This window comes from Rhinichthys klamathensis, unplaced genomic scaffold (assembly GCF_029890125.1).
Source record: "Rhinichthys klamathensis goyatoka isolate OS25496 unplaced genomic scaffold, OSU_Roscu_1.1 h1tg000231l_1, whole genome shotgun sequence".
NCBI lineage: Eukaryota > Metazoa > Chordata > Actinopteri > Cypriniformes > Leuciscidae > Rhinichthys > Rhinichthys klamathensis.
Genome location: NW_026606755.1, coordinates 152,222 through 171,590, shown reverse-complemented (window position 1 = coordinate 171,590; position 19,369 = coordinate 152,222). Strand labels below are relative to the sequence as shown.

Genomic DNA, 19,369 nt, shown 5'->3' with positions numbered 1-19,369 from the left:
AATGTTACGCATAATAAGACTTGTTGAATTTGTTTTGAGCTTTGACAAAGACACTAAGAATGTTCAATAAACTCATTTTGTCATCATCACTTCATCTCCTGCATTAGTCTGGCTGTTGAAGAGACTTTAGCAATCATGAAGATGTTTGTCTGATATTTAAAGTTAACTGTTAAGCAAGAATAAAGAAAGGGAAAATGAAGTATAAGAAGGTTGCTCAAAAATGTCCAATAATCTAAATCCATTTCTGTCAGAATCTATTAAAAATGTGTGAAATATTGTTCTTTAGGGACCTATTTTTTGTGATTGACAGATTATTATTATTATTATTTCAGGTTATTGTGTAGTTGTCAGTTTCTTCAATGACTCTGCATTATTTCACATCGATGTACTCTGACTTGAATTATTTCACAATACCTTCAACCACCACTAGAGAGAAGCATTTACGTGTGTAAGTCCTTCTGTTAATGTTTATGTGCAGATTGTAAGATTTGCCTTTAGAGCATCTAGTGACTGAGATTTTAGTGGCCTGTGGAGCCAAGTGTGAATATACACACTTGCACAAGCCTTTCCTTCACACTAATTTTGCCAACATTTTAAGATGGCAAATGTGAAAATATTATGCAGATTTCTCATCTCACGACTAGAAACAGTTTAAATGCAAAGAGAACTGCTGGTAACTAATATTAAAGGCTGAATTTAACAGTTATATCCCCTGTTAGATCTGTGCAATGAAGCCTAAATTGTGTTTTTCCTCTGCAAGCTCTTAAAAGCTTTGTCCTCATTGCCCTCTTTGCTGTGCTCTCTCTCTCTCTCTCTCTCTCTCTCTCTCTCTCTCTCTCTCTCTCTCTCTCTCTCTCTCTCTCTCTCTCTCTCTCTCTCTCTCTCTCTCTCTCTATTTCGCATTGCATTGCCAATCCATTTCTGTAATCCGCCCCTCCACTCCTGAGAAACCCATCCCAGCCCGCACTGAAAGGTAATGGATTCACGCTGTCAGTAAAAAGCTCTGCGTCAGAGTCTCTCCTCCTGCTATAAAAAGCCGTGCCAGTGGCGGTACATCCTCGCAGACCTCTCTCCACAACAGCAGCAGCACTGCGGAAACCTCTGCTCTCTTCTCTCTTCAACAACCATGAGCTCAATGAGTTACAACCCTTATCTCCCGTCTGTGCAGAGGAGACGCGTGGTGGTGCGCAGCGGGACGCCCTTCGGCGGAGCAAGCAGTCGTTCTCGATCTGTCTACTCAACCTACTCATCCCCGTCCCGTGCCTCGGTTCTCTCCTCCTCTGCAGCTCTGCAGCGTTCAGAGCTGGACCTGAGCCAGGCTTCTCAGCTGAGCTCGGAGTTTAAAGTGGTGCGGACGCAGGAGAGGGCCCAACTCCAGGGCCTCAACGACCGCTTCGCCAGCTTCATTGAGCGTGTGCATGGCCTGGAGCTCCAGAACCGTTCCCTGGAGTCAGAGCTGCTCCTGCTGCGCCAGAGGCACTGCGAACCCTCCCGCCTCAGGGGTCTGTACGAGCAAGAGGCGAGGGAACTGCGCGCGGCGGTGGACGAGGCCCGTAGGGAGCGCCAAGCGGCTCAAGAAAGGCGGGACCGACTGGAAGACGCACTCAAGGACTTGCAGAGTCGCTATGAAGAAGTAGTCCTGGCCCGTGAGGAAGCCGAAGGCCGGATGGTGGATGCCAGGAAGGGGGCGGACGATGCAGCGTTGGCCAGGTCTGAGCTGGAAAAACGAGCCGATACTCTACTGGACGAGCTGGCCTTCCTCAAGAGGCTCCATGAAAGCGAGATCGCTGAGCTCCAAGCCCAGGTGCAGTACAGCGCCCAGGTGTCGGTGGAGATGGAAGTGGCCAAACCGGATCTCTCTGTGGCTCTCCGAGACATCCGAGGTCAGTACGAGCGCCTGGCTCAGCAGAACATCCAGGCCGCAGAGGACTGGTTCCGCGGGAAGGTGAGCACCATGACGGAGGACACTGCCAAACACACGGAGAACATCCGCACCGCTAAAGACGAGGCCGGGGAGTACCGTCGCCTGCTGAAATCTCGAGACCTGGAGATCGAAGCATGCCAGGGCCTGAACCAAGCTCTGGAGAGACAACTGCAAGAGGTCGAGGAGAAACAGAGCTCAGAGATCGCTGAGCTACAGGTCAGAATCATAACTGCATGCACTCAATTTACATTTATGCATTTAGCAGAGGCTTTTATTTAAAGTTACTTACATTGTACTCAAGGCACACATTTGATCAGTTCTTGCTGTCCCTGGGAACTGAACCCATGACCTTGGTTTTGCTAGTGCCATGCTCTACTGTTTGAGCTACAGGATAGCTATATCCTTCAATAATGCTCTATATGCACTGTTGTACTCCAAAATCTAAACTTGTGTCTTTATTTTTTTGTCTGGACAGGATAACATCGGTGACTTGGAGAATGAGCTAAGGTCCATGAAGAGTGAAATGGGCCGTTACCTTAAAGAATATCAGGACCTTCTCAATGTGAAAATGGCCTTGGACATTGAAATAGCTGCTTACAGGTTGGTAATGTCAAGTTTTGCATTTGATATATAACCCAATCAATTAATATGGGTTTTGGATTGATTACATTTGATCCTCCCTAATCTTGACAACTTCTTTAGATCCTTAAATAAAAAGTTTATTTACATTCCAACAGGAAACTTCTGGAAGGAGAAGAAACCCGCTTCAACGTGGGCGGTATTGGCGGTATGTCCAGTGTGTTTTCTCCCTCCATCGCTGCCACTCCGTCTTTCGGCCGTCCCGTGTTCTCTGTGCAGGCCAGTCTGACCTCTGGCGCCCCCTATCTTCTGGGAACCAGATTTATGAGCTACTCCGCCATTCCGGATGAGATTATAGAAGCCAGTCAGATGCAGGAAGCTGGGGCAAGTCCAGAGAAAGAAGAGGAGGAGGAGGAAGAGGAGGAGGTGGTGGAGGAAGAGGGTGAGAAGGAGGATGAGGAGGAGGAAGAAAAAAAAGAGGAAGAGGAAAAAGAAGAGGGTGAGGATCATTTGTTTTTTTATATAGATATATTTTAATTTAATTTATATAAAAATTGTTTCTATTTATTATGTTTGACACATAGGTGCATTATATACAGTAAATTAAAATCATTAATATTTCCCCCCCCATATTTTTCCCTTTTTATTTATTTTTATTTATCTTCATTTAGTGAAAAAAAGTTCATTATAACTAGATTTTTTATTAAACTTTTTTACATTACCATTTTGTACCTACATTTTTTTGTTTGTTAAAATGTGTTTATATATAACATATAAATTCTATTTATCTATCTATCTATCTATCTATCTATCTATCTATCTATCTATCTATCTATCTATCTATCTATCTATCTATCTATCTATCTATCTATCTATCTATCTATCTATCTATCTATCTATCTATCTATCTATCTATCTATCAACATTTGTTGTCTCTTTTACAGGTGAAGAAGGAGGTGAAGAGGGAGCAGAGGATGAAGGTGAGGATAAGGGAGAACAGGAAGAGGAGGAAGAAAAAGAGGAAGGAGGAGAGGGTGAAGAAGGTGATAAAGAAGAAGGGAAAGGTGAAGAAGAAGAAGAGGAGGACAAGGATGATACAGGAAAAGAAGAGGAGAAAAAGAAAGGAGACGACGACGAGAAAGAGAGTAAAGCTGAGAAAGGCAAGCCGAAAGAGAAGTAAACCCACTGGACCAAACCCCTGGTGCTAGCTGGAGGTGATCAAACCTCGTTTATCTCACACATCTCGACAAGTTTACTGTGTCCAGCTGCTCCATTTCACATTCAGACGCAAACTACAATAATAAATGCAACCATAGAGATCGCCTAAAGCCAGAGTAGCCTATGCATGAACACATGCCTTATGTTTGCGCTTGGCAGGGAAATTGTGATTGCAGGTTTCTTGTGTTGGTTTAATTGATGTTTATTTATTAAAATGCAAACAAATGTTATTATTTGAGCATTGTGTCTGTTTGCCTTCAGCATTAATCACACTATCAACTGCCTATGCGAACACAAGTGTGCTTAGTATACAAAATGCCTTATACCAGATCCTCAAAGAAAGGCTCATTGCCTTCCAATAAAATCTTAACAAACAACCTTGTGCGTTTCTCTGTGTTGTTGTTTTCTGCCTGCTTAACTGTGCTGTACACTGTATGCTGCTAGTAGTACAGAATAACTAACTTGAACAAATTATGTGGCATGCATAATTCAGTGAGTGGTGTCTATCATTTCAGAAGAAGGTTACTTTGCATGTTTTGTCGGAACTTGTTGATTAAATGTTGAAAATTTCTTCCAGTTTATTTGTAATGCCAGGCATTAAAGGTTTAGAACAGGGCATTGTGGGATACGATATTGCTCTGCTCTCTCTCTATATATCAGGCATACTGTAGAAATACTGAGAGAATAGTATAATCTATTCAGGTACACTACAGCTGCAAGTACGGAGCCATTAACTCAAGTATATATAGCGCTGCATATTGATTATTTATTCATGACAGCTGTAATCAATATAATGCAAGAAACCTCAGAGCTCAGCTAAAGTGATTCACTACTGATGTGATGTGACTATTTTGCGCCCATACAGCACAGAGCAGAGTCCAGGCAAAGCTTATGGTTCTAATGCACATATATACGAGGTGAGTGTTGCATAGTGGTTCAAATCTGGGCTGTTAACAGGGAAGTTTTAGGTTCGAATCCACCGGAGTTCACCACTAAGTGTGTTGGATAAGTGTGTCAGCAATGCACTGTCACCCCAGATGTGATCCTCAGTCATACCCAGTGGTCAGCACAAATCTCTATTGATTTATCATTTGAATTAGTGTGTTTTAGCATACAAATCCAATTACTGCCCCCTCAGCGACATCCTTCCGCACAAATTCGGTTCCCTGATGAGCCAGAGGACTCGGCTCGAGCTCTAACAAGCCAGTGCAGCACATGTTCTCCATTACCCTAATTGACAACTATACGCTGACATGTAGATACACTAATGGAGGGGGTTTAGAGATGGTCTCGTCTGATTTTTTTCTTTTGATTAATGTCCACGGTGTGATGAAACGTTTGTGAGTTAAGTCATGCTTCACTGTCATGCTAGTTGTCATTCTTTCCATTTGCCCAGGTGGAAAAAAAGAAGGTTTTATTGCCAACTATTAATCTTAGTTTACATGTAAAGGACTTTATCTTCTATCTAGTGGAAGGATAATGAATGGTTGTTGTGCAAATTTGTGATCTTAATATTGTTAATATGTAGGAAACATTTAATGAAAGCAATTAGATAGATTATATACAATAATCATGCAATGGTAACTTTGCAGTGCACTGTGTCTGACAAGGCCCTTTATCCACATGACAATAAATATTTTATTGGTAAATGTATCATTTAGGGGTACATGTGAATTTTCCATGTTGAAATTATATTGATTTTTGTGATTATCACCAATCATCTATGTGCTATTTGTTTCTAAATCGTTGCAGTGCGAATGTCCATAATATTTTTATTCAGAAAGAATGCATTAAAATTGATTATTCTGTTCCACAAAAATATTAAGCAGAACAACTGTTTTTAACATTGATGATAAGAAATGTTTCTTGAGCAGCAAATTATCATACACTCTAAACAATGCTGGGTTGTTTTAACCCAAATTTGAGTAAAATATGGACAAACCTAAATGTTGGGTTAAAAATGTCATTTCAAATTTTAACCCAACTTCAACTTTCACTTTCAACGGTAAATTTTTTAATTGCATTTTTAACCCAACATTTGGGTTTGTCCATATTTGACCCAAATTTGGGTTGAAACAACCCAGCATTTTTTAGAGAGTATTAGAATTATTTCCGAAGGATCATGTGACACTGAAGACTGGAGTAATGATGCTGAAAATTCAGCTTTGATCACAAGAATAAATTACATTTTAAAATACATTCAACTAGAAAACAGTTATTTAATATTGTAATAATATTTTACTGTTTCTACTCAATCAAAGCCTTGGTGAGCATAAGAGACTTCCGTCTTATTGACCCCAAACTTGTGTGTACAGTATAAATGCAAACACACTAGAAGCTTTGTAAGGACTTGATGAGCTTTTATTGATTGATGTGATATTGCAAAGAGCAGCACCAGTTGGCTTTCACAGTATCATTGTTAACAGCTTTTGTGTTTTGCGTTAACAAACCGACTCTTATCATTGGTTCAGTGCATTGTGTCTTAAGGCAAGAAGTATACAGATGAAATGAAGGAGTTTCTGCTCAAAGTGCGCCTGCGAATGATGATATTGTTGTAGCACCATTATTGCCAAACAGCGGCTGGAGAACTTCACATCACGGTGAAACGTCTCGTTAACAGAGATGGTTCGAGTCATTAGCAGCGTAATGTGTTTGCACTTTAATTCAAACGCGCTATAATTTCTGTTTCAGACGCAACAGCTCAGCATGGCGACGTCCTCCCAAACCACACATGCAAGTTAATCATTTAACACGCATGCAATTATTTTTGCTAGCTGCGTCATTTTCACATTTTGCATCAAATAGAATTATTTCTAACAATTGATTATAACTAATTTCCCATCAGAATCATTTGCATCAGTCTTTTCCTTTGATTTCCTTCTTGGCTTGCGGAGTGACTTTCTCCACCTTTTTGGGGACTTTCTTTGCCTCCTGAGGCTTTTCCTCCGGCTCCTTCTCCTCCTCTTTCACCGCGTCTGCTTTGCTCTGCTTGTCTCCGTTGGTGATGGTCTCCACTGTTCTGGTTTGGACCTCTTCTTTCGGACTAGCTTCCTCTTTGGCCGGGCTCGTCTGCTCACCGTTGCGAACAACTTCCTGTTTTTCTTCTTGCTGCTTTTCCTCGGCTGGGCTTTCTGGTTTGTCTTTTTCTTCACTTACGGGGGATTTCTTTTCGTCTTCCTCTGTATCGCTTTTTTTGTCGCTCTTCTCGGAATCAGCCTTTGTTTCCTCTCCTCCAGACTCGTCTTTCTTCTCTTCATCTCCTTCGGATTTGGTCTCCTCTTTCTCGTCGTCTTTTTCATCAGCTTCTTCCTTCTCCTCCTCGTCATCTTTGGTTTGTTCTGTCGCTTCCGCCTCTTGTTCTTCAGCGTCCTCCTCCTCTACCTTTGCTTCTTCTTCTTTGTCACTGCCTTCTTTCTCTGATGTTGGCGATTTGTCTCCACACAGTTTTGTTTCCTCAATCACTTCCACTTGTGCCTCTTCCTCCTCACCCTCTTCCTCCTCTTCCTCTTCCTCCTCAGCCGCCTCTCCTTCTTCTGCTGTTTCTTCCTCATCTTCTCCTTCCTCTTCCTCTTCTTCTCCCTCAGGAGCGGCGGAACTCACTTTGGCCTGACTGGCGGCAACAATCTCTTCCTCCTCCTCTTTCTCCTCTTCACCCTCACCAGCTTCTTCTGCCACCTCTTTTGCCACCTCTGCCAGGTCATCATCGATGTCACTCTCTCCTTTAGTCTCCTCAATGATCTCCTCCACTATTTTATGTTTGACCTTAGATGATCTGGGCTGGCTGTACGCAAACGCAGCGCTTGAAATACTTCCAGAGACGGTACGGAAGCGAGTCTCCTCGCCCTCCAGTAGTTTCCTGCGTTTAAAAGAGAAAAGTTTGTCATAAATCAAACAAGACATGAAAAAGAGCAAAGAAAGTGTAATGTTCTGCACAACACTACCTGTAAGCTGCGATTTCAGCATCCAGTGCCATCTTGACATTGAGCAGATCCTGATATTCCCGAAGATGACGAGACATTTCCCATTTTGTTCCTTTTAGATCATTTTCCAATTGATGAATCATTTCCTGTTAAAGCAGATGTGATAAATTCATTAGTTTACACTTAAAATTTAACAGCAAGAAATTATGACTCAGTATTGACAAAAAAAGATATCTTTTCCCTTACAGAGGAAACAACTACATTTATAAAAGATCTTATTTGGTGGCTAATGTTCTCATTGTACCAAATGTAGCATCTGTTTTATGATTTGTCTTTTATAATTTATAACCGGCCTGGGAGAAACACAACAAACCACTAAAACGAAGTCCTGCAGCACTAGTGAATAGTAAGTAGGCTAGTACGCGCATTGCACGCTACGCATAATTACGCACGCAGTGCGCAACCACCTGTGAAATTATGGCTGGGTTTCAAAACCTAGTAAGCAGCAATTTTGGCCATCGTGGGTGCTTTCTGTTTTGCAACACAGCCATGTGCATTTGCTTCCATTTAAGACATTAGAATTAATAAATAAATAAACTCTAAAAATAAATAAATTCCATCGTTCATATCACGGAAAAGCAATTATCTTACAGGTGGTTTGCGCACTGCGTGCGTATTTACGCGCAACGGTGCAGTGCGCATACTTACTTAATTATAGCTACTAGGGCTGCAGGATTTCTGTCACATCTGATATAAATGATAAAAAACATTCTTATGAATTTTTAATTAATTAATTAGTAATAATTTGTATTCATATTATTATTGAATTAAACTTATAGTGGATTCGGTTTTAAATGTTTTATTAGGTCTTGATAAGCTGACCTGATAACTGGCAACGTCAGTGTTGTGGCGGTCTTCGATATCATGCAGCTGCCTTTCCAGTGAATCTTTGGTGCCTCGAAGAGTCTCCAGTTCAACGTTCTTGGCTTGGATCTGACGGCGGTAGTCACCGATCTCGTCCCGTATTGACTTTATAGCATCCTTGTTCTGTTCCGCGGCGTCCGTCAGCATGGCATAGCGGCACTGGAACACCTCTTCAGCCTGCTGGAGGTTCTGGGAGGAGAGCCCGTCCAGTTGCGCGCGGATCTCCCGGAGCGCAGAGGTGATGTCGGTCTTCTGGAGGTCCCTCATCTCCACCACCGGCACCTGCGCGGCTTGAAGCTGAGCCAGAAGCTCGCTGATCTCCTCCTCGTGGTTCTGCCGCACGAAGTCAATTTCGTCCACGAGCGACTGGACTTTCCTCTCCAACTCCATCTTCATCAGAACCGAGTCGTCCTTGTCTTTCTTCATGCCTCGGATCGCAGCCTCCATGTGCTCTCTGAGCCTGGATTCATCTTCATAGCGCTCCCGGATCCGCTGGAGATCCTCATCCATGTGGTCTGTGTCCAGCAGGATCTGCGCCTTCTCCTTGTGGAGCTGCTCCAGGGCGCAGCGCAGGTCTTGGAGCTCGCGGTCGTACCCATCGCTCTGCAGGGACTGCGACAGTTTCTGCTGCTTTAGCGCTTGGATCTCAGCCTCGAGCTGCTTGTTCTGCTCCTCGAGGAAGCGAACCTTGTCGATGTAGCTGGCGAAGCGATCGTTGAGCCCATGGAGCTGCTCCTTCTCGTTATGACGCGCCGGATCTCCGTTGAGCGCCGCGCTCAACTCGAACCCTTCCGGAGACGCGAGCACGGAAGGACTGTACGCAGATCTTGATGCAGTCACATTTGCGGTTCTTTTGAAAGACAGAGGACTGCTTTTAGCCCACGAGCGCATAGTGGATGACGGTTGGCGGATAGTCCGTGTCTCCAGAGCTCTTCGGCGGGAGGAGGTACCTATCATGTCCATGGTGAACGGTGCTTGTGAATTGGTGGTGTGATGAGGGCACGGTGTGTTCGGTCCTGTTCTATTTATACGCGCTTACTTTGTCAACGAGGCAGGAGCACCACCCTCCCCTTGGACAATCGATGAAGATGGAGGAGGACCTTGGGTCGTTGGGTTGTTCAGCAATTCACCTCAGTGGTCGAAGTCTTTTAAAATTGTATACAAGTTGAAGTCAAGAGGCTGTGACTTTCTGCATCACATGTTGTTTAGTGCACTTGATGCACTTTTTTGCATGTATTGCAGATAAGACTTTATCCGCTCTATCTATCTATCTATCTATCTATCTATCTATCTATCTATCTATCTATCTATCTATCTATCTATCTATCTATCTATCTATCTATCTATCTATCTATCTATCTATCTATCTATCTATCCCAATTCTAACTTATGTTTGCTGTGAACTTTGGAGCAACCCACAAAAAGTGCAACTTTCTTTGCCAAAAACTGAATTTGAAGCAAAATTCACGTTATCTTATTTTTTACTTACGAACTTAAACAAATTCAGGTGTATTGCACTTGCAGAGCAATGCAAAGAAGAGAAAAGCAATTTGTGCAAAGATTGAACAAAATATTTGCACAGATATAACAAATATTCATCACTGGCTGAACAATAAATACACAGTACTTTTACAAGTACAGACATTCCATGTAGTCTCTGCATTCATTTGCAGTCAATAAACTGCATACGTAATAATGATAAGATAATTATAAAAGTTTTTATTAAAAAAATGTTTTTGAATATACAGATGAATTATAAAATCCCACACTGTGGGACATAAAGCACTGCTAAACACAAAATAAAGTAGCCTAGTATATGCACTTCTATTCAAATTAAAATGAACATCATAGACGGATCGAAAGGCTAAAAACCAATATAATATTTATGGAAAACATCTGTCCCATATTACTGTAACGTTCACCTCTTTAACTGATCACTTTCTAATAAAGTGTCATTTTTTTCCTTTGCTTTAGACATTGACATTCTTGAATGTGTGCAGATGGAAAGACGAAGCAGCCAATCCGCCGTCAGCCTCAGTTGATGCATTGGGGATTTGCCCTCTGTTGTCAGGAAGGTTCAATAATGCAGCAAAGTACCAAGGTTATAAGAATTTTTCTAATTCATTTTAGAGTCCACAAGGGAGTCATTTTAGTTCAATGCTTAATAAAAAACCAAGGGCCTTCCTAAAATAACAATTATACTTTCTTCATAAGGAAGTACCCAAAGGACCTAAAAAAGCATATTGAATACTGATATCAATTAAAAAAAGGGCGCAAATCACCAAGATGTTATGATATTAATATCATTATATAAGACTAATCCAATACAACTGCAGTAATAATGCCATTAAAAACTGCACTTCAACTTTATCCAGATTATAGCCATGACGAGTAAAATGAGCAGACACATACTGGAAGAAGTGGGGCATGATGGGAAATCCTGTACACATATGTCAGAGGTTATATACAAAAAGCTTTTGCAGACTAGATCAATACAAATCATAGATAATCAATTGAAAATCTGACAATCAAGAGAGGAAAGTGGACTGTTGCTAATGACACTGATGCTCAAGATTCAGGGTTCAGACAATATAGCTGTGTGTGTGTGTGTGTGTGTGTGTGCTCGCGTGCGCGTGCGTGGGGCCTGGTAAACCCTACATTATGGAGACAAAATTCCCACAAAGATGGCAATATCCGAAATAGTTGTTCTTGTGGGACATTTTTTTGGTCCCCATGAGGAAAAGTGCTTATAAATCATACTAAGTGATGTTTTTTGAAAATGTAAAAATGCAGAAAGTTGTGTGTGATGGGCAGGTTTAGGGGTAGGGTTAGTGTAAGGGCATATAATATACAGTTTGTACAGTATAAAAATCATAATGTCTATGGAAAGTCCCCATAAAACATCAAAACATAACGTGTGTATGTGTCAGAGTGTGTATATATACTATATATAGCCTAGTTTGAGTTATATCCTATAGGCTATAATATGTTGAGCTAGCTGTTTGTGCATCATCTCTAGTAACTCATCCGTCTCATATGTCGTTGTTGACTCTGATAGGGAATCGCCTGCCGCAGTGAAACACTAGACGCTCGAATGTAATTGTAAAGCCCAACAAAGTTGCTTTTTTGCCGGTTATAAAATTGCACAGTCATGCTTTTAGACAGTGCGCCTGCTGATGTTTCAACCCAGGCTGCGAGCCAACAGAAGGGGTGCAGAGATGCTGAGTCAGCTCAGAACCGATACAAGGCCGAGGAACACAGCGGAGCTCCATTACTGTTGCACACAAATGGGAATGTAAGACAGATAGTAGTACACCATATACGCGTGTGTTTGTGTGTGCTGAAGCAGAAAATAAAATGATGAGAAACATAAACACACTGGTACTAGAAAGACATCTGTATCATTTCAGCGTGCAGAAGTCTCTTTTCGTGAGGTTAAAGACATACTTGGACAGCTATTAGGTGTTTTGAGTATTGCATTTCCCACTCAACACTTCAGCATCCCTCTCCTCCGTCAGCAGCTCTCCGGCACCGTGAGCGCTCGCGCGGGCTGACAGCACTGTTTTTCCTGCAGACTCACACACACACACACACACACACACACTGCTGGGTGTAAATCACAAGCTCCGCCCCTCTGCAGCACACCACTGCACACAGACATCTCATTTACAGAGCCGGACGGGTTTGGCAGCTTCGGAATTCCATATTAGAAACCGTGTGTGTGTCAGACTATAAAGATAGGAAGCCTATTGCACAAATACGCATTTGATTTTTTAAATCACGATGTGGACTTTCCATTGACTTGCATTGTTTTTATAATGAGCTAATGATATTTTATACCCCCTACCACTCATAAACCTTTCACTTTTTCATCAGCACATTACTGAGTTTGTTTAATAAGCAGTTTTACTCGTGAGGACCATTTGCTGCACAAAGTGATATCAGATTTTACTAGTCTTGCGGGGAGTTTTAGTCCCTATAAAGTAGACCAAACCGAAGTCTCTCTTTTTTTGCACATATACAGGTCCTTCTCAAAAAATTAGCATATTGTGATAAAGTTCATTATTTTCCATAATGTAATGATAAAAATTAAACTTTCATATATTTTAGATTCATTGCACACCAACTGAAATATTTCAGGTCTTTTATTGTTTTAATACTGATGATTTTGGCATACAGCTCATGAAAACCCCAAATTCCTGTCTAAAAAAATTAGCATATTTCATCCGACCAATAAAAGAAGTGTTTTTAATACAAAAAAAAGAGTCAACCTTCAAATAATTATGTTCAGTTATGCACTCAATAGTCAATACTTGGTCGGGAATCCTTTTGCAGAAATGACTGCTTTAATACGGCGTGGCATGGAGGCAATCAGCCTGTGGCACTGCTGAGGTGTTATGGAGGCCCAGGATGCTTCGATAGCGGCCTTAAGCTCATCCAGAGTGTTGGGTCTTGCGTCTCTCAACTTTCTCTTCACAATATCTCACAGATTCTCTATGGGGTTCAGGTCAGGAGAGTTGGCAGGCCAATTGAGCACAGTAATACCATGGTCAGTAAACCATTTACCAGTGGTTTTGGCACTGTGTGTGAGCAGGTGCCAGGTCGTGCTGAAAAATGAAAATCTCCATAAAGCTTTTCAGCAGATGGAAGCATGAAGTGCTCCAAAATCTCCTGATAGCTAGCTGCATTGACCCTGCCCTTGATAAAACACAGTGGACCAACACCAGCAGCTGACATGGCACCCCAGACCATCACTGACTGTGGGTACTTGACACTGGACTTCAGGCATTTTGGCATTTCCTTCTCCCCAGTCTTCCTCCAGACTCTGGCACCTTGATTTCCGAATGACATGCAAAACTGAGCAACAGACCAGTGCTGCTTCTCTGTAGCCCAGGTCAGGCGCTTCTGCCGCTGTTTCTGGTTCAAAAGTGGCTTGACCTGGGGAATGCGGCACCTGTAGCCCATTTCCTGCACACGCCTGTGCACGGTGGCTCTGGATGTTTCTACTCCAGACTCAGTCCACTGCTTCCGCAGGTCCCCCAAGGTCTGGAATCGGTCCTTCTCCACAATCTTCCTCAGGGTCCGGTCACCTCTTCTCGTTGTGCAGCGTTTTTTTACCACAGTTTTTCCTTCCCACAGAGGTGCCTTGATACAGCACTCTGGGAACAGCCTATTTGTTCAGAAATTTCTTTCTGTCTTACCCTCTTGCTTGAGGGTGTCAATGATGGCCTTCTGGACAGCAGTCAGGTCGGCAGTCTTACCCATGATTGCGGTTTTGAGTAATGAAACAGGCTGGGAGTTTTTAAAAGCCTCAGGAATCTTTTGCAGGTGTTTAGAGTTAATTAGTTGATTCAGATGATTAGGTTAATAGCTCGTTTAGAGACCCTTTTCATGATATGCTAATTTTTTGAGACAGGAATTTTGGGTTTTCATGAGCTGTATGCCAAAATCATCAGTATTAAAACAATAAAAGACCTGAAATATTTCAGTTGGTGTGCAATGAATCTAAAATATATGAAAGTTTAATTTTGATCATTTTAAACTTTTAATTATTTTATAATTTTTATCATCTTTATCACAATATGCTAATTTTTTTAGAAGGACCTATACACTCTTAACGCATTTTCAGTTCCATGAAGAACCTGTGCTGTGAGTGACATTCACAGAACCTTTCCATTCCACACAAAGTTCTTTATAGTGGAAAAAGTTATTTAGAATTTTGAAATTCTTCACAGTAAAAAACAAAACAAAAAAGTTCTTTGAGGAAAGAACCAAAAATTGTTCTTTGGAATACGAAAACCTCCTTTTTGGACCTTTATTTTTAAGACTGTATGATAGAACAACGTGCATTTACTTTTCAATTATATTTATATTGCTATGTTTAACTCTCAATGTTTTAATAAGGGAAATAAAAACATTTAGCACAAATTATATTCTTTTTTAAATTATATTGTTATTCTTTTTACAAGACAATGGCGTTTTGAGGGCCTGAAAACAAAAACGTTTTAAAATGGGTTTCAAAGTGCATGTTTTTGAAAACAATACCATTATTGTCTCTGTGTAAACTACAAAAATGCAAATTTGTGAAATGGTGACATCATGCGCATGTGTATTACATGTTCCGTCTATAGGCGTGTAGCGTTTCTACTCAAAGTGACATCGCCACCTGGCCTGGCATGAATAATGCAGCCGTTTTTGTAAATCTGCGTGATCAGGTATCATTTTGACAATGTTGTCATCTGTACAAAAAAACGCAATGTTTTTAGTATCGTTGTCATCTAAACGTAGGGGGAGACCGGGAACGGTTGTAACACGGGGCTAGTTGTAACACTACCAATTCCACCAATCAGGGATAAGATAGGAGTCATGTGACAGTTTCAGTTTCCTCAGGCTTCCTTTACGATCTCACACGGAGGTTTTCAAGTCTTTGTTGCAATCTCTCCTGAAGCTACAGCAGAAAATCTAATTCTGAGATAAGAAAATAAAAAAACATAACAAGATAATATTTTGTTTAGTACTTCTACCGTTGTAGATAATGTTGTATGAGTTATATCAGGTCAAACTGTAGTTTCTATAGTAAAGAATGGTGTATCAATCTCCTGGTAATTTCAAAGCACCATGCTAATACAGCTAGTTAAACAATTGTGACAGTGGCGGGGTAGGTTGTAACACGTGTTTTGAAAGTGTTATTGTGTTAGTGTATAAGTCCATTGTGACGTAAAATGCATTTCATTTGTTTGTTCTTGTCACCATTGTGACGTAAAATGCATTTCATTTGTTTGTTCTTGTCACCATTGTGACTTAAAATGCATTTCATTTCTTTGTTCTTTTTCACCATTGTGACTTAAAAATGCATTTCATTTGTTTGTTCTTGTCACCATTGTTTACACATGCACAAACACGAAATATGCACATACACCCCCCATATTCACACATATTTTATTGTTGCAGCCATTCATTTAAAATAAAAATGATGTTGTGGCATATCACTTGGAATACCCTTAGTTTTTGTGCATTTTGTCTACCTGTTACAACTTACCCCAGTATGTGTTACAACCTACCCCAGTAGTGGGGTAGGTTGTAACAAAGGACCACCTTGTATTCATGATCATCTCACAAAGTCTGTGATATATTTTGAAGAAATTTAAATTGTTGCCATTTGTAGTAGACAAATATGGGTACTTTGCCTAAAAGTTTCAGACGTGTAGCTAAAAAAAAAAGGTCGTTTTAGGTGCTGAAGAAAAAAGTGTTACAACCGTCCCCGGTCTCCCTACCCTTAAATTTACAAATGTTGACATTCAGATGAAATGAGAAAATAAAGAAGAGCATAGCCGTTCATCATAAGTGTTGAGATGAGATTTTGTGCCACATGGTCAAAAGAAAAAAAGAACCCTCATTTGTTATTTAAAGTTCTTACTTATGTTACATAGTTGTCACTTATGATATTTTATCATATTAAAATATCATTTTTATTATTATTTAATAGTAATTTTATTGTAATTTTTTATCTAGGTCTTTTTAATGATAAACTCTTTTTTGAGTACTAAAGCAGTCCTACTTTATTTAGTTAATGAAAGTGCTCAGTTCCGCTCAGACCCGGGCTGTGAGTTTGCTGTCAGTGTTTAACTTCCCCATCCTTCCAAGACAGATTCATAAAGCTGCTTCACAGTCTGTGCGGAAATGTTCCTATCAGACTGAAATGATCTGGAGCATAGCAGATTTACACATTTTACTCTTAGTTCGTTATCATTATTGTCTGATTGTGTCTGGATGGGCCATATTTTTGACAGGCGTTAATTTGCAGTCAAATTTAGGAGTGTGTTAATGTTTTCACCTGTCTGCAGAATGACCCATTTTTACAGCTTAGTTTGAATAAATGCTCTTTTTGGACTAAAGAGTTTTTAAAGTTACAGTATGTTTTCAAGTCATTCTGGGTTGAAATTGAAATGGAAGTTGAAATGATTCCTCATGATATGACCACTGTATCGATCAGCTTTCGAACTCAAATCACTACAACAGTAACCTAATGAACTATTAACACTGCCAACAACAATATTTCACTAACAAGAGACAAAATCAATAGTTGATAATCTGATCGCGCTACTGTGGATGTTCCAATGACCCTTCTATGTTCAAATGTCTCTTTAAACGAACACACCTTGAAACAAGAATCTTTCTTTGTCATGTTTGAGAACGATGTCTGTCCTCTGGGTCCCACTGTGTCCATCTGTCGTGTGTGTGTGTGTGTGTGTGTGTGTGTGCAGAGCGCCTCCTATTGGTGTAACAGCAAGAATCACCTGAATAATGCAGGACTCGCAGGGGTTAAATGTTTCTAAAGCTCAGGCTTTCAGTGCCTTTTTTTGAAACAATTTGCATTTTTTAAAAGATGTACAGTAATTGCTTTTAGTGAATTTAAAACCCGTAGAATTATAAATGTTGTTGTAATAGTTTTAAGCGATCGTTTCTTTTATTTAAATGTCCTTTTGTGTAAATGTATTTTGTTCGTAGATTATAAGTATTTTTTAATCTACTTTCTGTTTAAAGAAAAATATTAATTGTGTAAAAACAACAACAACAACAACAACAACAGCTTTATTTCACCAGAGGTATGTGCACAAATTCAAAAATATATAAACAGGAGGATTTAATAACAAAAATGATCTTGTCTTTTATCATTGTAAATACACATTTGGGAAAAAATACACAGGGAATAATGAGCATTTTCACTTTGTGCATATGATACGGTGGTGTCTGAGGTAAGATTGTATCATCATCCGCTGCTGCAGAGCTCTTAGGTGTTTAATGCTTCTGCCAAAGAACGAGTGTAACTTCATTACTGCAGTGGATATAAATCTCCCACAAATGCATGTGTGGCAGACACACACACACACACACACACACACACACACACACACACACACACACACACACACACACACACACACACACACACACACACACACACACACACACACACACACACACACACACACACACACACACACACACACACACACACACACACAGAGAGAATACGTCTAAGGCCACTGAGCCAAGATGATTAATATCCTCTAGGTCTGCGTCAGCTTTTATTGTCATTTCCATTATACGACTGTATCGGGACACCTGCCTCACTCTCATATTCTGCCGTTTCACTGCGACCAGTAAAAACAGGACTATCTTGAGTTGCATGTGATTTATTTGCCATGCATTTGGTGCAAAAGACACTGCATTCTGTTTAGAAGCAGTCTAGCTCCATTGCTGTCAGTGTCACCTGACCTTTACCCTCTGTCCAGGACCTGAAAGGCAACACCCAGAATCTGCAGTGCTTTCCTCCTCACTCTCCTTCTCAGTACAGTATTGGCAAGCGCAGTCACAGATGAGGAGAGGTGGTCCCACTAGTGACGTGGGTCAGTCCAGCACTGCATTGCACCCAGACCACACCTCAAAACACACCACACCACACCACACCACACACACACCACACACACCACGATGCACTAACAGGCAGCATTGACAGACACTGATGCATCTCTGCATATATTTGAGCAGTTGTGCTGCAGTGCCTGTTTTAGGAGGATTTGGCACAGCCTGGTGCTCAACAGTTCAGCAAGTTTATTTGCTTTATCCTGCCAAGCTTTTGTATCATCTGTTCTGTGCTGAAAGGCTCAATAATGCACTGGAGGAAACACAGGAATTGTCGCCGAATGAAGACATCATTTGTAGGGTGGTGTTAAAAGCACTTACATGCATTAAAGTAACAATGAGCTAATAGTTGGAATGAGTTGACAGATATGGTGAGCGTGGGGGGACATGTTCGGTTCTCTTAGGCCCTGTTTACACCTGGTGTTAAGATGCGTTTCGGTCGATCGGATCACAAGTAGACGAGGGGGACACATACATGTTTACACCTGGTGTTTTAATCCGGCTCTTTTGTCCACTTTCAGCCACTTCTGTCCTGATTTCTTCGAGAGGAGGGTTAATGGATGGGTAAATGTCGGCTATGGGCTTTTTCAGATCTTACGATCTAATGGGTGACATAAGCTCATGCAATAGGCTATACATATAAACACACCCGCAGACGATGGAAAAAAACAAACAGAGAGCAGCAGCTTTAGTTTCTGCTCTGACAGCCGCAAGACCAGCCGGACGCTGTGAGTGTGTGTTAGAAATCAGGAATGGTGAGAGAACATTGTGCTTGATATGTTTTTTCTCACATTCGGTCAGTAGACGGAGAGTAAGCGTCTTCTGTGACACATTTGTCCACATGAGCGTTTACACCACCAAAGCAATCCGGTTCAATGCGTTCAACTGAACGAAACATCACTGAATGAGTAGAGCACTCGTTTAGTGCACTTATTAGTGATGCTCACAAATAATTTGAACAAACCGCTAACATTAGCCTACTTTTTGGTGCACATTTTTGGTACTGATTTTTCAATGCCAGTATTGCTGTTATACTTGTGCATTTAGTCCATGTTTACAATTTACAGTCCATATTCAGTGTATCTATTTTTTCTCTAGAGTATTTATTGTCCTATGGTATTTTTATTTATTTATTGCGTATTTGCACTTACAGTATAGTCTTGTGTCATGTTCCGTGTTGCACCATGGTCCTGAAGAAACGCCTTCTCGTTCCAATGCATAGCCTACAAGTTATATAGAGGAATGACAATGTATTTAATAAATGTAGCATTTTCTTAGAAATAGTTTTCACTCAGAAATTTCTATTAGGCTACATTTCCCAAACCATTAAGAAACAATCCATTGAATTAATGTGATTTTTTTTATGTGGAAAGACAGA

General features: G+C 40.8%; 3 protein-coding genes across 3 annotated transcripts in view; 1 reads left to right on the top strand and 2 right to left on the bottom strand.

Annotated features, from left to right (window-relative positions):
* The window catches only part of asic1a (acid-sensing (proton-gated) ion channel 1a), a 67,172-nt gene extending 53,948 nt beyond the window's left edge, over positions 1-13,224 (bottom strand). The window contains exon 1 of the mRNA XM_056265234.1: positions 13,206-13,224. Coding sequence (XP_056121209.1) covers positions 13,206-13,218 — 13 coding nt within the window. The 5' untranslated portion in view covers positions 13,219-13,224. The remainder of the gene's footprint in view (positions 1-13,205) is intronic.
* On the top strand, positions 925-3,932 carry neflb (neurofilament light chain b). The gene is made up of 4 exons (XM_056265236.1): positions 925-2,140; positions 2,400-2,524; positions 2,662-3,002; positions 3,448-3,932. Exons 1-4 carry the CDS (start codon positions 1,127-1,129, stop codon positions 3,681-3,683), a joined length of 1,716 nt encoding a protein of 571 aa, XP_056121211.1. The 5' UTR covers positions 925-1,126; the 3' UTR covers positions 3,684-3,932.
* Positions 6,061-9,587, bottom strand: nefmb (neurofilament medium chain b). The gene is made up of 3 exons (XM_056265233.1): positions 8,524-9,587; positions 7,663-7,787; positions 6,061-7,577 (listed from the first exon to the last, which is right to left on the bottom strand). Exons 1-3 carry the CDS (start codon positions 9,526-9,528, stop codon positions 6,578-6,580), a joined length of 2,130 nt encoding a protein of 709 aa, XP_056121208.1. The 5' UTR covers positions 9,529-9,587; the 3' UTR covers positions 6,061-6,577.
* Positions 13,225-19,369: the final 6,145 nt, after the last annotated feature.